This window comes from Vulpes vulpes, chromosome 1 (genome assembly GCF_048418805.1).
Source record: "Vulpes vulpes isolate BD-2025 chromosome 1, VulVul3, whole genome shotgun sequence".
Taxonomy (NCBI): domain Eukaryota; kingdom Metazoa; phylum Chordata; class Mammalia; order Carnivora; family Canidae; genus Vulpes; species Vulpes vulpes.
Genome location: NC_132780.1, coordinates 12,338,090 through 12,355,144, shown reverse-complemented (window position 1 = coordinate 12,355,144; position 17,055 = coordinate 12,338,090). Strand labels below are relative to the sequence as shown.

General features: G+C 56.2%; 1 protein-coding gene across 1 annotated transcript in view; it reads right to left on the bottom strand.

The window, feature by feature from the left end:
* Positions 1–255: 255 nt before the first annotated feature.
* CLPTM1 (CLPTM1 regulator of GABA type A receptor forward trafficking) overlaps positions 256–17,055 on the bottom strand; it is a 28,555-nt gene continuing 11,755 nt past the window's right edge. The window contains exons 3-14 of the mRNA XM_026013786.2: positions 15,615–15,738; positions 14,178–14,336; positions 11,753–11,870; positions 7,522–7,607; positions 6,535–6,655; positions 5,738–5,982; positions 4,960–5,053; positions 2,711–2,901; positions 2,350–2,445; positions 1,896–2,031; positions 1,169–1,336; positions 256–1,000 (exon numbers count right to left, since the gene is read on the bottom strand). Of these exons, the coding sequence (XP_025869571.1) occupies positions 702–1,000; positions 1,169–1,336; positions 1,896–2,031; positions 2,350–2,445; positions 2,711–2,901; positions 4,960–5,053; positions 5,738–5,982; positions 6,535–6,655; positions 7,522–7,607; positions 11,753–11,870; positions 14,178–14,336; positions 15,615–15,738 (1,837 nt within the window). The 3' untranslated portion in view covers positions 256–701. The remainder of the gene's footprint in view (positions 1,001–1,168; positions 1,337–1,895; positions 2,032–2,349; positions 2,446–2,710; positions 2,902–4,959; positions 5,054–5,737; positions 5,983–6,534; positions 6,656–7,521; positions 7,608–11,752; positions 11,871–14,177; positions 14,337–15,614; positions 15,739–17,055) is intronic.

Genomic DNA, 17,055 nt, shown 5'->3' with positions numbered 1-17,055 from the left:
TTGTGGTAAGAACACAGGTACAATATAGTCATAGCAAACAGCTTCCCATCTGTGAAATGGGGACAGTTACAGAAGCCCCTCAGAGGGCTGCTAGGAGGGGGAGAGAGTGGAGGAAGAGGCCTGTCCGTGAGACCCACTTGACTGTGTCTTGCAACGTGCGGGTCTTTCTCACAGACCCATGAGAGCCACCCGCACCCCAGTAAAGCTACCCTCCAGGTGGTGGAGGAAGGCAGGCACAAGGGGGGGATTGCTGAGTTTAAGTTAAACACCCATATGAATTTATTAAATCCAGACTGTGTTAAAGGGTGGTGGTCTGGGAGGAGGGGCGTGGCTGGGGGACAAGGGACAAGATGATGGATGGCCGTGGGCATCCCACAAGGGGCCCCAGCCGCTCCCCCGCCTGGCCCCCCACCCCGGCAGCGCCACATCGGCTTCACCATGATTCCCAATAGTGCTGGGCTGGCAGGGCGAGATGGCTAGAAACACAGAGGAACATACGGACAGACGGCGCCTCCACAAACAACGTGCCCTGGCCTGCCCCGGCCCCCACAACACATACTGGGCTCTGCCCCGAGGGGGGCCTCCTGCCGCCCTGGCCCCATCTGTCCAGGGAAAGAGCGACAGGAAGGGGAGGCAAGGGGGCCGGGCAGCAGGGGTGGTGGTCACCAGGAGCCGGAGCGGAAGAGGAGGACCAGGGGCGGCTAATCCCTTTTCTTGTCCTCTGCTGGCTTTGGAGGGGCTTCCTGGGGCTCGGTGGCAGAGCTGGCCCCCTGGGTGGGCTTGGCGGGCAGGGGCGTGGAGGCCTCCTCCCTGGCGGCTGCGGCGGTGGTTGTGGCAGGGGCTGGGGCGGGTGGGGGTGGGAGGGCCCCTGCTGCTGTTGGGGCCTCGGCCACAGGGGCGGCTGCTGTCGGGGCCTCGCCACTCATGCCAAACTCATTCACCCGCGTGGGGTCGACGCGATAGATCCACCGTTGGTAGAGGTAGATGAAGAAGACCACATCTGGGGGTGGGGGAGGGGGGGCAGTGTAAGGGGAACAGGCCCATCTGGCACCCCTAGACTGAGCCCGTAGGCCAGCGCCGTGGCACCTCCCTCGGGCCAAGACCCTCGCTGTGTCTGGCTGTGGCAGCAGCCTCCTGCCCAGCCTCCCTCCCGGCCACTGGACCTCACCGTCCCGCAGACAGCCGATCCGGTACATGACAGGCATCTTGATGACAAAGGCAAACAGGTCATCGATGAAGGTGTTGAGGGCCTTGTAAGTGAGCATGCGCCAGGGCAGGTGGGCCACAGACTTGAGCTTGTAGTTGATGAAGAGCTGAGGGGTCATGGTGATGAAGCCTGCAGTGATGACAGAAGGACCCCCATGAGCAGAGGAAGGGGTGCCCTGACCCTTGACCTCTCTGACAGGACTTCTGCTCTCTCCTCACTCTTCTCCAGCCACTCTGGTCTCCTCGCTGCTCCCCCACCCCCACCCCGCCCCTGGGCATCTTTCAGGGCTCAGTTTACACACCATCTCCTGAGAGAGGTCCCCCCAACCCCCTTAACTTCAGCCCCTCATGGTACTTGCCATGTGCCATGACTCGTCTATCTGCTTATTTACTCGGAAGGGGCCCCTGAGGACCAGGACTGAATCACACTGAGCACGGGCCTCCTGGAAGTCCTCCCTGACCCCGAGACTGGACCAGGCACCCTTTTGAGGGTCCTGACAGGCCACCTCCACCCACCCTGGGTTGTCCCTGTCTGGGGGTGAGTCTCTCCCACACTGGACCACGAGCATCAGGAGGCAGGGCCAGGCTGATTGGACCGCTGCTGGTGCCCTACATGGCCCAGCACGGGACCCAGGAACATGTGCTGAGTCTGCCCCAAGTAGGGGCAGGCATGGCAGGGGCCTGCTCACCAAAGGTCAGCAAGAAGCCATATAGCATGCTGAGCACCCAGGAGTACCAGCCCTTGTGCTCCAGGTACAGGAGGCTGTAGACAGCGTAGCAGCCCAGGAGCGGGAAAAGGATCCATGACAGGTACCGGAACGCCATCTGTAGGGCACAGGGTGGGGCTGGCACCCAGCTGCTTGGGCCCCACCTGGCACCCCTGCTCCCCACCCTCACCCCCCCACACCTGGTCTGGCAGGCCAGGCCAGGGGAATTTCCAGGTGGCCCTGAGAACTCTGGGCTTGGAGAGGAAGCATTCGTGGCAGGCGCGGAACCCTGGAGGGTGTGACACAGGCCATAAAGAACGGATGGGCCCCTCGTCAGCAGGCAGAGGGCCTGGACCCCACCCGCTGCCCATCTCCTGCTCCCGGAGAGCATGGGTGCTTGGAGAGCCTCCCAGGGGCCCACTTGGGGGACACTCACATCATCATACACTTTGGTCGAGGACTCGATGTACGTGGACTTGTCTTTGAAGGTCGGGCGGGGGAAGAGCCCCGCCACCTTCTGCTCCCGGTCCAGCTGCAGACAGGGAGGGAGGCCGTGGTCGGCTGCCACACTGGCTTCCACCCCCAGGCCAGCTCTGGCCCCTGCCCTTCCTCACTGTTCCCAGTTCCCCTGCCCCACGTGTGACCCAAGAAATCCCCTGGTGCAAAAATCCCCTTGGTCCTGGGAGCGCAATAGGCATTAGGAAACCCCCAGGGGCCAGCTCCAGGGGCCGGCTGGGGCAGACAACCCCCATCTCAAACCCGGCAGCCCCTAGGTCCACACAGTGGCCTGGCCTTACCCGGACGTCCATGACCTTGGTGATCTTCCAGAGGTCGATGAGGACCCCGATGAAGACGCTGACCTGGACCACGAAATTTGTCTCGTTGTCCAGGATATAGAGAAGGACCACGAAAGACTGAAAGACGCCGAAGAAGACAGAGCGCACAGACAGGCCCTCCAGAGACTGCCGGCTGTTCCAGAACTGGATATCTGCACAAAGGTGGGGGATACTGAGAGACTGCAGAGTCCCTCCTGCAGCTCCCACTGGCTCTGCATCGGTGTGCAAGGCTATCCACAACCCATCCTCCTCATACCCTTCACCCCACCCCGATGTGCCACAGAGGCATTGGGTCTGCCAAGGCAGAGGGGTACCCACACCCTCCCGTCCCACGAAGAGTCTCTGCCTCATGGGCACCACGCAGAGCAGCAGAAAGGCAGGATCACCCGCCCTGTGGGGCACAGGGTGGCAGTGATGGTGACAGTGATCACTGCCATGTCCTGGTGCTCACCACACACCAGGTGCTAGGGCTGGTCGGGGAAGCCCCACTCCTCAGGCCACACAGCCTACCCTGGATGGGAGCCAGGTCTACATGACACCAGACCTATGCTGTCCACCTGGTGCCATGCTGCCTCCCCTGGGCAGGAGGCTCTGCGACATGCACTTCGAGACCAGCTCCTTCAGCCCACCACCCTGAAACCCTGAAGGACCTCAGACACGTGCAGACAAGGGCCTGGCTCTGGTCCCCAACCAGAGTTCCTTCCAAGTGTCCCTGATGGACCCCTACCCACAGGGCCAGGCAGCCCCTCTTCGCACCCTGGTCTCTCATGGGCCAAAGTGGGTAATAGCACTAACACCTGCAGCCACAAGAAGTGACCCACCACGATAACTGCCCACAGAAGTGAAGCCAGGCCCAGGGTCACACAGTTCCCTCTGCATTGGTGGTGAGGCTGTGCACCCACCTGGATTCCTATTCCAGGGCTCTGGCACACTCAGCAGGCTTGCCCCACCCGCCATCAGACCATTAGGGCCTGAGGAGACCCGAGGGGGACATTCATAAAACGCCCCCCGACCCAGTCCTGACTGTGAAGAACGTATCAGGAGAAGGACTTCCACTGGAAGCGGGGAGATCTGAGTCCCGCCTCAGACCAGGGAGACAACAAGCAGGGAGTGTAAAGGAGCTCACGGCCCATGTCCCCCCTTGGTCACTGTGGGTGAGTGACCAGACCCTCTGTACCCTCCTTTCTTGTGAGGAAGAGGGACGGTAGATGCCCCAGTTGGAAGCGAGCAGGAAGTCTGTGAGCCTGAGTGTGGCCAGGTACCGTGAGCGCTCCGGACAACACAGCTAGGGACCTCCCTCCCTACCGGTGGTGGAAGCCACCACCTACTATCCAATTTGGATGTTATTAACTCCTAGAAGGTAACACTCAATCGTGGCAGCATTGTCTTAATAATATCCGTTAGCACTGCTGCTTGCACAAGCTGTAGAGCAGCCGGCCTCCCTCAGACGGTGGCCTCTCTAGGGAAGAAAGGAAGGAGTGGCTCACACAGCCTAGGGGATGAAAGTGGGTGTTGGATCCCCCGCCTGGGTCCAAATCCTGGCTCTGTCACTTGAGAGCTGCGTGACTGTGGCCAAGTTATTTAACCTCCCTGAGCCTCCACTTCCTCACCTATAAGCACGGAGGTAATGATAGGCTTCCTCATGGGGCTGGAGCTGTGGGGACTCAATAAGCTAATCAATGAGGGTGCTAACAACAGTGCCTGGCACTTGGACAGCACCCCCTCAAACGCTGGCCATCAGCACTGCTGGCCTTTGGAACTAGGGGCCTTCTGGCGACAGGGCTGTCGCCTTCCCACTCAGGTAGGCCCCATCCACTCAGCCTCAGGGGGCCTCCCCCAACAAAAAGCCTGCTGTGCAGGGCAGCAGGAGCAGTTCTGGGGCTTCCCTGATTCCAGCCTGGAGTTCCCCGGCCCTGCTTCCTGGTGGTACCATCCCGGCCTCTGCCGGAGCAGCAGGCCAGCTTCTTCCCCAGCACCACACCCACTGGACGGGAGTTTCTGGGCTGGGAGTTTTGGGGCCATTACCCTCCCCAGCTCCTCGGGTCTCTGGAGAGCAGGGCTGAGACATCCCATGTAGAGGGAGAACCTATGGGGAAGGAGGGAAATAGGGAAGGGATAGGCCCTACCCCTGCCTCTGCATTGGTGGTGCCACACCCCCTCCTATCCCCGGCTCCCCATAACCTCCCATAGGCCCCAGGGTCCCACCCTACCGTTCTTGAAGGCCAGGAACTCAAAGACACTGTGGACGATGGACACGATGATGGTGAGCGCCAGCAGGTAGGGGTTGGTCTCTAGGAGTGCAACCTGGGGGTGGGGGTGGGGGCAAGTCCTGTAAGCACAGCTGTGTCCTTGCCCAGTGGGGACCACGGCAGCACCTTCATCAGCCGGCCCTGCTCTCCTTCCCCTGGACCCCAGAGGACCTGAGCCCTGGGGGGTGCCCCAGGGAAGGAGAGAGTACGCTGGCCACCAGGAGAGTCAGGATGCACAGATGGGTGGGGGGTAGAGGGACAGCAATGGGGCGAGAAGCAGGGTGACTGAGACAGATGAAGGGACAGTTTGGGGTGAGGACTGGAAACTCAACACTGAAGACAAGCCCAGGGAGGCACAGCCAAGTCTCCAGGTCATGAACGCAGGCCAAAAGAAAGGTGGAAACAAAGGCAGATGTCCAAGGATGCAGTGAGAGGGAGCAGAGACACAGTCGGAGCCCAGGGTCAGGGAGCCAGGCTGTCGCAGGGGCCAGGGTGTAGGTCCAGACCCGAAAAGGCCTGGCTGAGCCGACAGAAAAGCTGTGACAGGATAACGAGACCCACAGAAGCCTCGGAGCAGGACCCCCAGAGCCAGCCAGGGCCTGCTGCAGGGATGGAGCCCGGGAGGTTGTGAAACTGGGTAGAGAGCTGAGGCTGGAGGTCCCCAAGCTGCTAGTGGGCCCACTTCCCCTTCCCCTCCTGCAGTCCAAGAACGTGGTGGAAAACCCCCATCCTGCCTCACCTTCACCGAGTCCTGCTCCTCGTCTGACTGCTCATATAGTTCGTCACCCAGGAAGTTCCAGGGCGACTTGGTGCTCTGGGCAGCGTAGAGCTGCCAGCGCCAGAGTGAGAGTGGGCAGAAGGAGACACGGAGTGGCAGGCTGGCCAGGCTCTCATTGATGGGGTAGTAGTCCTTCTGCAGGTTCCAGTAGTCGTTGAAGTAGATGATGGGGTAGTAGTCACCACTCACGGCATCGAACTTCACATCTGCGGGCATGTGGGGCAGGGGCACTGTTCAGCCTGGGCTGCGGGCCGCCGGCACCCCAGAGGGTGGGGAGATCCCTTGGGCCTCCAATGACAAAGGTGGCAGATTCAGATTCCTAAAGGGACCTCTGACAGAGACCAGGGAACGGGGTATACTTCTCGGCTACACGAGAAGCTGGACAGGGTAGAAAGGGCTGGGCAGGCCTCACCTGAAGGGGACATCTGTGGCTTAGCCCCAACCCACAGCTGCCTGCGATTACCACATACCAGGGTTTTATAAAAGAAGTCAGAAATCTGGGTTTTTAAGCGATGCCATCCTGACTTCCAAAGTTGGCCACAACTCATGGGTTGATGACACTTGCCAGAAGACTGGTTTGGGCACACAGGTGGTCAGTGCTGGGATCACCAGGAGGTATAGAAAGGAAACAGGAGTGCTGGGGGAGGCGGGGATGGAGCCTGAGAGTGGTCAGATCCCAGTCAGATCTCTCAGGGAGCTGGGGCCCGGGAGACAAGGAAAACAGCTGGGGCTGGGGATCAAGGGGGCTGGGGGCTCACATTGGTCCAGAGGAGGAGGCACACTGCCCTTCACCCACGGCGTGTGGTCGTCCACAATATTGATGGTGATGTTGGGGTGCCAGTGGGAGATGACCTCCACGGGACCATAGTCCTCGGCCCTCTGAGGGAAGATGGGGTGAGATGGGGTTGGAGAGGTAGGCCTCGGAGGCACCTGCCTGCTTCCTTCTGAGGGCTTCCGTGACATTTGAGACAGCAGAAGAGCAACTACCACAGTGACCACTGGCCAAGGGCTTACCCCAGATGAACCCCCATGCCAGCCTTTACAGAGTCTTCCCTCCTCCTGACTCACTGCCCTGGATCCCCCCTCCCCAGCCACCTAACAGAGCAGGAAACTGAGGCATGAGGGTGTGGTTGGGGTCATAACGCCAGGCTGCAAAGCCTGGCCTCATAACAACATGGATGTGAGGCCCACACTCAGCCTCCACACTTGGGGATCATCCCCCTATCCCTCCTTTGCCTCCCGCCCCCTCCCGTCCCTCTCTTCCTTGTGGAGAAAGGAAAGCTCCTGGTGCTCACCACTGGTTAAACACCCCAGCCTGCCAGAGAATATTCCTGCTAGAGTCACATTATCAGCTGTTGACTCTGTGTCAGGCTGAGCCTGGATTCTGGGGCCTGGCTGCCTGGATGTGAATCCTGGGGCAAGTCTCCTTGTCTACAAATGGGAATAGTGACAGGATCCTCTTGACAGGATCCTCTGATGCGGAGCATCTAAGTGCGTGCGTGCATGGTGTGCAGAGCACCTGCTCCATAGGGGCTGACTGCTACACCCTTGCCTGGAATCCTCCCCATCCTGACAGGTAGCTCTGATTCCTCATCTGGTTTCCAGAGAGGAAACAGAGGCTCAGAGAGGTGAGGCAGCCTGACCAAGCCGCTACAGTGGCTCACTGGTAATGCCAGAAGGGAGCTCAGGGGGCTGGGAAGGGCCCAGACACTCCCTCAAGGGCTGACAGCTCCTCTCATGTTCACCTTGATCATTTCTGGATCAGCTTCTGTCTCTCCTGTCAACAGGTTCTTGGTTTTCTGAAATCGCCGCCGCTTGTATTTGTTGATCACTGTTGGGTAGTGGGGAGAGGGTGGACATGAGACCCGCTGGCACCAAACACCAGACCTCTGCCCGCCAACAGCCACTCGCTGGTCTCCTAGCTGCACTCTTGACCCCACAGTGGATTACACGGGAGCCAGAAAGCCTGAACTGCCTTCTCAAACCTAATCCTGTCTACCTCCCCATCTTTGCAGTGACACCAACATCTGCCAAACCACCCCAGGCAAAAACTTGGGAGTCTTCCTTCTCCAGAAATTGCTCCATCCATCCTGTCAGCAGTTCCAGGGATGCCCCTCCAGCTCGAGCCTTGCATCCAACCACTCCTCCCACCTCTCCGGGGCCCCACACCAGGCCAGCCACAAACGTCCCCCTCCTGATGGCCACAGTCCTCACTGGACTTCTGGTGGCCACTCTTGCCCCCATGATGTTCTCTCCACGAGGCAACAGCAATTCATGTCCTGCTGCTCCAGAAGCCCAGAAGGCTCCCAACCCCTGAGCAGGGCTCTTGCAACACTCACCACGACCCCACTGACCTCCTGCCTTTGTGCACCTCACTCCTCTCTCCCCAAATCTGCCAAACCTGGACCTTTGGAGGTGCTGCACCATCTCCCTGGTATGCATCCACCGTGGCTGGAACCTTCCTGGTTGGCTCCTTCATAGCCTTCCAGTCCCTGGTGAAATGCTCCTCTTCTACCAGCTTCCCTGCCCACCCCACTCCAGGAGCCTGTCCTGCCGTCTTCTTCACCGTTTCTATCACCTCCACCACTTTTTATCCCAGCCCCAAGTTCGCCTCCCCATTGGTTGGTGTGTCTGCTGTCCACCTCCTCTAGACTGAGAATCCCAGGACTGACAACTAGTAGAACACACGAACATTGATGGGCAGGCTGCAGACAATTCTGGAGAAGGCCTGAGCCACCAATGTGAGAAATATTTTGGGGCTGTGAATCCCCAGTCTGGAGTGGACCACACTTCCTCTTTTGGAGACCAGGTAAGCTACAGGCTCCCTGTCGCCCTGCCCAGAAGACTGCCAAGACTTGCCAGAAAAAAAGAGGCTGGTGCTTGCTTATACCCCATTGCCCCTCATCCACCCCAGCCTGGTACTTTTTAGGTCTTATGCTAAGACAAACCACAGCCTGCCCCTCTTGTGACTTCTCCATCCTGCCCCTGTGGAAGGGAGAGATGGGGAAATGGGAAAGAGAGCTGGGGCTCTGGGGTCACATCCTGGCTCTATCTCCCCAAGGGACGCTGGTGAGAGCTACATCACTTCCCTAGGCTTCAGTCCCTCCTCTGGAGAATGAGGTTCAAAGTGCCACCTCTTCTTGGCAGGACCACTGTGAAGTAGCTCTGCTCTCCAGAGCACAGCCAGATAGAATCCCTGACCATCACACTTCCACAAACCACAGGGCCCAGATCCCTCCCACCCACTCAGAACCAGGGCTCAGGGCTTTTGGAGTCTATGGATGAACTCAAGCTCAGAAATGCTTCTGGGAATTGGCTTTTGGTTTCCATCCGGGACCTGCTGCTCTTCCTGTTAACATGAACGGCACCCCCAGCTTCTATCATGGTAGTTATTTGAGTCCTTGCCCCGAGGTCCAGGGAGAACAGGCAATACCCGAGGGTGGGCATCCTAGAGGAAAGCTTACAGGGGGACGTGCTCTGCTGCTGTTCCACACTTGGGAGAGGCTGTCCAGGAAAGAGAGTGGCTGTGCCCAGCCCAACCCCAGGAGGAGAGAGGCTTTGGCTCAGGTGGAGAACCTTCTACAACTTGGTGGCATTCAGACTGGATTATAACATGGGATGGACCTGGCTTCTTTGGGAGAGAAGAGTCCCCTTTTCTTGGAGTTAGAGCTTCTAGAACTGCACCAGCCAGTCCAGTCCTTGGGCACGTGAGGGCTATGGACACTGACAATGTGGCTGGTCTGAACCAAGATCTGTTTTGAGTGCAAAATACACACTGGACTTGAAAACCTAATGCAAAGAAGAATGTAAAATATCTCGCTATTTTTTTACATGGATCACATGTTGAAATTACAACATGTTGACTTCAATAAAATTATCGCTAACACTAACATGACCACTAGGAAGCATAAAGGACTTTGGTGGCTATCTATGGGACTGTGCTGCTCTAGGCAGTGACTAGAGCCTTTCGGGGAGAGAGGGGTCTTCTCTGATCCCACACTCTCATTCTTCCCTCTGGACTTGGTGTGTGGCCAGCGCTGAGGCCCTTCAAGTCCCTGTTCCAAGGGGTCCCAGCTGTGAGACTGGGGAGGGAGGTCTGGAGGATCCTACTGGGCTTTTCAGGTCCACGGGCTGCAGATTTTCTGTCGACCACCCCAACATGTGTCACACTGACCATGGACATGACCTTAACCCACACATTGATACAGATCACGTTCACCAAAGGCAGAACCACAGAAAAGAATGCTGGTGTTGATCAGGGGCAACTGGGATGAGGGAGCAACCGTTCTCCTGGGTCACATTCAAGGTAACCTCTGAGGCTTCAGCCACGGTTAACCCGGACCCCTGATAAAGCTCACGGGCCCCAACTGTGGAGACTACCCCCGCCAGCCCCACTCCCTTTGCTTGCCTCTGCCTGCACCAGATCCTGCTAACAGAAGCCAACCGGGCAGAACATTCCACGGATCACATTCCACAGACACACTCACAGAGCAGAGCTCAGCACGCATGAAGGGACTTTTCCAAATCAGTCGTGGAGGCTCAGACGGGGTCGCCAACTCTTTGTGTGGCCCACTACGGGCAATGATGAAAATATCATCATCCTTTGGGATATTTTTGTCCCCCCAAAAGTTAGGAAAGGCCTAACCCACACAAGTAGAAGCATACCTATTACTGCCCTGCACAGAAACAGCCAAGGGATCTGAACTAAATCTCCAGGCACGATGAAATAAAAGTGAGATGGGCACACGAGAATCGCGAGAAGGGCGTGGGATTCTTTCTGAGGGAGTTTCTAGATCTGCTGAAACTCAAATATGGCGAGAGATCCCCAGGGCTGCCACTCGGGAGACAGCAGACTCAAGGACAAAGACACCAAGAGGGAGCAAAAGACCACAGCCATGATTAACCTCATACAAAACGAGAAGTTGGACAGGAAGGGGAAAAAAAACTATGTTCACCATGTGGCTCCAATGCAAATAAAGCCATGTACTCAAAAGCACCTAAACACTGATTGTTAATCTCAAAATCTTAGTCCTGTGTTGGGCCTTTCTCTTCCAGAGTAGGAAGTCCAGAGAAAATGACCCAAACAGAAAAAACAAGAAACTGCAGTATCGCCTGGTTTAGGGGAGCTTCGAGAAACAGCTACAGGAGCTTGAAGGCAGCTGGCTGTGGGGAGTGGGAACGGGGAGCAAGAGAGAGGTGAGCAGGAGCCTGAGGACTTGCACGGTCTTGTTAGATGACTTGAATTCTGAACCACGTGTGTGCAAGAAGAGATGAAATTGAAGACGACGCTCCAGGTGGAGAAAACCCCTGGTCACTACTGGGCCATGTCAGAAGTCCAAGTGGCTCGCCCTGACCCAGGGCTTCTCAGGGTCACTCACCATCCCTGGGGTTTGTTCTCGCAGTTGGGATTCTAGTGGTTGGCAGCCAGTGAGAGCCGGGTGGCCAGCCAGAATGAGAATGGGGTACCTCATCCGGCTGCGTGGCCCTCACAGCACACTCACATGGGATCCTCCACACAGGCGGCTGGGGAGCCAGGCACCTCCCCATAAAATCCCCCAAAGGGCAGCACATTTGTGCAGCACCCGTTTGCATGCAAGGGGGTAACACAGATGCACTCACAGACATCATAGTGGATGAAGCAAAGGCCAGAGGTCCTCCTGCCCCCCACCACCACCCCACCTCCCACAACCTCACTCCTTCTGTTGTTAGTTCACAGATTGTTCTCAAGCGTTTCCTTTGACCAGGCGGGGCAGTGTGCACAAGCCGGCCCCGCCCTTCTATAAACACTGTCCCCTGCCTTTCAAAAATCCCTTTCTCTGCCTGCTCTTTGACTCTGCTCCCATCTGCTCACAGGTGTCCACAGAGGCAGAGGTTGGGGGGCGGGGGGGGCTCGAACCCAGCCTCCCTGGGCCTGGGCTGCCTGCCTACCCTTGGGGACCTGGTACTGGGGGTCGACTGCACAGCGGGAGTGCTTACTCCGTGACATGTGGACTGTGGCGAGCCGGCGGTAGAGGGCCTTCTGCCGGGGGTCTGGGTGGAAGCCACTCTTGGTGAAGTAGACGTGGATGTAGATGGAGCCATTCTGTTGGACACTCTGCAAGGCAAGCCAATAGGGAAAAAAAGGACATGCCGAACTCCCTCGTGGCACCTGGCCCAGGAGCTTCACCACCCCCAGGTTCCCATTACCGAGTGCTTGGGTGGGCAGAGGGGCTGAGGGATGGAGAGCAGACAGCTCACATCAGAGCTGCTCAGATACCAGTCCCGGCTACAGCACATCTGGGCTGTGGGACCCCCAGGCTCCGCCTCGCTGGGCCTCAGGTCTGCCCTCACCACGCAGATAACCAGCACTGAACGCACAGCAGTGGAAAGATTATCTGAGGGCACCCAGCACTGCCACTTGGGCACACAGGAGGAGCTCAGTAACGCCAGCAGTTCTAACCCAGTCAACAGTAAAACAATGAGTCCCAGACCCTGCTCCGGGCACCAGACTGTAAGCACTGAATCCAGGGGGTTCTCAGTTGTCTAGCTAACCACATAAACCTTATGCTTTCCATGCTATTACAGCTCCCATCTTTCAGATGCCGCAGCTGGGCCTCACATGGAGAGATTGTGTAACATGTGGTGAATAAGTGGATCTGAACCCAGTCTGTGGGCTCCCGTGCAGCTCTGCCTCGCACCATCTGTGTCCTCCGCGCTGCCTATGCCTGTCTGTCACCTCCTGTCTCCCCAGGATGGGAACTACTCTCACTCCCACCTGTTACAGACGAGAAAACCCAAGAGGGCGGCCACTTGCCTGAGGCCCTGGATGGCCAATGTGAGGCCTCTGTCTGAGCTCGAGGCACAACAGATTGCCTCAGTCACACCGTGTCCCCCTCACTTCCCTGCCTTTTAAACCCACCTTTGCGTTAATCATATTTTATGTATTTTTACTGTTTTAACATCTTCAGGTGGGGAGGGTCCTTAGCTGGTTAGGGAGAGACTGCCCCTTCCAGGGCTACTCATTCCTAAAGACAACTCACCTACCTTTGAACACACCTTTCATATGCAAACTGGCCAATCTCAAGCCCATACTCTACCCGCTCCCTTGATCTAACTCATATACTCAGCTTCCCTAAATCACCCAGGACAGGGTACATCGGGTACACGCAGTTGGAGACCACCCCTTTAACCCACAGCCCACCAACATCCCAAGGAGCCAATCCTAAGATGTTTCCCCTGCCTGCCTTTCTTCTCCCGTGGAAACCCCAGGGAAAGCTCCAGCTGGGCTCTGCTACCCCCCCAAGCTCCTTTGCTCCTGACCAAACTTGGGGTTTCCCCTGTGGCCCTGTGTGGGAAATACAAACAGTAAATTAAAATCAGGCACAACTGGGCCACCTCCCACCCCAAAGCTGAGAAGGAGGCTTAGATTGGCATGCTTGGGAATGGCTCTCACCATCCAACTTGCCACATCCCCCACCCCCAGCCTTCCTGGGATGGCGTCTCAGGGAGGGTTCTGGGGGCTGGGCTGGAGATCTTGGTGGAGCTGGCCCCTGCACAGTTATCCCACCTGCCTCATAAAGATGGTGCCCAGACTCTGCTTCCAGGCACACAGAGCAAACAAGCCCTTTCCCCACCAGGGGCCGAGGAGAAGACAGGCTGGGGAGAAATGAATGAGAAGGGAGCCCGAAGAAATATCAACACCCACTGATTCACTGATTCATCATATTCACTAATGTGTGTATAGGCTGATGTATTGGCCTCATGCTGGGCAGAGCTGGGCACACAGCGGTGACTACACCAGCCCCGGGACTGACAACCCATTGTGCACAGGCTTGGATGCAGAAGCCCAGAGACGGCCCACTGCCCAAGCCTGAGTGTCAAGGAAGGCTTCCTGGAGGAGGCAGGATTTGAGCCTGGGGCTGTGAGAGTCCAAAGCCAGATAGCCTGAACTCCAATCTCGCACAATATCTGATCTTGTAGGTCCCCCAAGATCTCTGTACCTCTGTTTCCTTATCAGTCAGTGAAATGGAAAGGATAGCTGCCACTTCATGGGTAGGCTCCCACCAGTCAGCCTAGCTTGGTGCCCTATGCTAGTAAGTGCTTCATCAGTATTAACTACTACTACAAACCCAGCAGCCTGACATCCCCCGAAGGTTGGTTATTAATTTTTCCTGGGTTTAAAGCACAGGTTTACACAACCCTGGAGATAGCTGGAAGGATCCAAGGCCAATTCCAACCCTATTCACACCTTTCAGATGGGGAAGTCAAGGCCCAGAGACCTCCAGGGCCTCCCCGTGGTCATGGGGCATGTGAACCACAGGCAGCACCCACTCAGGTTTGCAGGGCTGGGAGTTGGTTCAAGGAAAGGCCTCTCAATGTGAGAAGTGCAGCCCTGGAGCCAGAAGCCAGGAGTTGAACCCACCTGTGGAATGTCCAGCTCAGCGAAGTGTTCGTAGCAGCCATCTGAGTTCTCGCCACTGGTCCAGTCACCATACACGAGGTCATGCTGCTCCCAGAAGAGTGCTGATGTGGCATTGAAGTCTGTAAAGTGCTCGTGCTCTGAGATGTACACGTGCAGGTTCTGCGAGGAGAGGGGAGGGTAGAGCTCAGGGCTGCTGCAGACAGCCTCTGAAGGCCAATGGATAAAGAGCAGCCTGAGAGCCATGGCAGTGGTCGGCACGCTCATGTGAATGATTTCATGGAGGGAGCAGACACAGGCCTAGTAAAGAATACCTGCCGGTGGAATAAATTTTCTCCTTTCTCAAACCCTCCACAACTGTCCTGGTCTGAGTCTGTTATGTCCATGAGGGAAAAAAAAAAAAAAAAAGCAAAAAAACAAGAAACCCACAACTGAAGAAGGGCTGGCCTGCCAATTGGAATTTGGGGCCGGCCTGATGGGCTCAGGCAGTAGGGCATGCAACTCAGGGAGTCCAACTCCCATGTTTTTACTTAAAAAAAAAAAAAAATAGTTAGAATTTGGGGTCAGAAGGGATCAAGTCTCCTTGAATTATCTGACCCCTTCCTGGTCAGAGCTCTACAGGCTCATGGCTAGAGCACAGTGGAGAGCTGCAAGAGGGTGAGCGGACTCCTGCAAACACAGGGCAAATGGAGAAGCCGGGCCTCAGAGAGTGCCCCGTGGCCATCTCTGAACAGAGCCCTAAAGGTCCAATGACAGAGCAACTCCAAGCAGTGGTGACCACTCGCTACCCTGGAATTCTACGCAATCGGGGTTCCCAGATCTGCGGAGAAGTGAAAGGTGGGAGAAGTCTCCATTACTGGGGTCTGGGCCCTTCTTGCAAGGGCTCCGGAACCCCGAGCCTCGGCCCCTTGGGACCTCATGGGACACAAACACCTCCCTCTTCTCACTCTCGGCAGCTGCCTCTGCTCGGCTCCCCACTCTCTCTCCCCAACCTCATCCCTTCCCGTCCCTGCACACCTCCTTTTGCAACTTTTTTTTCTTCTCCCTTTGCAACTTTTAAGGCCTGAACATACTTTTGAAATACATTACATCAGGACCCTGTTAAAACAGTTTTTTTTTTTTTTACTGGTGCCCCACCCCGCACCCCCACCCCTACCTCACTCACATCCCAGGGCTGGGCACTTAAAACAGTTTATAAACAAGGAGGGAAATCTCTGATGCCCGTCTTCCCCTACAAAACCCAAATAATTTACTTTTTCCTTATGGGTGTTAAGTGATACAGGCTCCATCGGCTGAGAATGGAGCTGGAGTCCCTCAAGTCCAGACCTGTGGCCAGCTGATGGCAATGAAGGACCTGTCTGTCCTGACTGCCTATGTCACTCCCTCACAGCCTCCCCTACATGGCTGTCTCCCGAGTCTGGCCTCTGGGCTGGCAGTTACCATTAAAGTGTCTTTGGGGAACAGGTTGCGGCTGGCGACGCGCGGGGCTCCTCCGGGGCCTGCCTGGTCCTGTGGGGCCGGCCCTCGGCGGAACCAGCTGCTGACGACCCAGATGATGAAGATCCTGAGGAGGCAAGCAGGGCACACAGTGAATCCCAAGCCTTTCCTTCCCGATGTGGGCCCACCCGACCTCCTTCTGATAGCACGCGTGGGGCATGACCCAGTGCTGCTGACCAAGCAGGGAGGGCCCCTAAGCAGGTAGTCACTGGTGTGGGAAGACCGGAGGCCCCCAGAGGCCATGTCTGGGGTGCTGCCCCCATTTCCACGTAGACCCCCCCCGCCCCGTGAGGCCTCCAAAAACCCCTGGTGGCCACAGGGCTGCAGGGCATGGGCCTTCTAACCTGGGACGCAGGAAACCTGATATGCCAGGCCCCTGGAATCTCAAAGTCAAAGAATCTGGAATCTCAGCATTTTAGAGGCACAGCACCTTTGAAAGCAACATTTTATTTATTTTTTTAAAAGATTTTATTTATTTATTCATGAGACACAGAAAGGGGCAGAGACACAGGCAGAGGGAGAAGCAGGCTCCCTGCAGGGAGCCCGATGTGGGACTCAATCCTGGTATTCCAGGATCATGCCCTGAGCCAAAGGCAGACACGCTTAACCACTGAGCCACCCAGGCATCCTTGAGAGCAATATTTTAGAACTTCCAATCAATTGAACACTTGAGAAGCAGGCAGGAAGTAAAGGATTAGTCCCAATTTGTAGCAATATTGGCCTAGGCTATTCAGACCAGCACTGCGGTTGGAAACAACTTGGAAAAACTTAGTAAAAATGAATATACTAAGAACATATCAATACTAGTTTTAGGGCAGCCCAGGTGGCTCAGCGGTTTAGCACCGCTTTCAGCTGAGGGTGTGATCCTGGAGACCCGGGATCGAGTCCCACGTCAGGCTCCCTGCATGGAGCCTACTTCTCCCTCTGCCTGCGTCTCTGCCTCTGTCTTTCTCTGTGTCTCTCATGAATAAATAAATAAAATCTTAAAAAAAAAAATCTTAAAACAAAAACACACCCACCCAAATACCCTCCAAACCGTGCATCTGCACCTTTATGCTGATATAAAAACAGAAAAAGATATGAAATGATACACATCAGACTTTCAAAGGGATTTCCTGGTTTGAGGGAGTAGAAGGTGTACAGGTAAGCAAAAAAAATAAACTGCAAAACACAATACTACCTTAAAAAATTCCGAATAAAAAACCCAGGAGTGCCTGGCTGGCTCAGTGGGTGGAGTATGTGACTCTTGATCTCAGGCTCCTGAGTTCAGGCTCCACACTGGGCATAGAGTTTACTTAAAAAAACAACAACAACAAACAAAACCCAGCATTTATATGAGTCAACATGTAAAAGGATCATATGGTAATGATGAATGATGGTTATC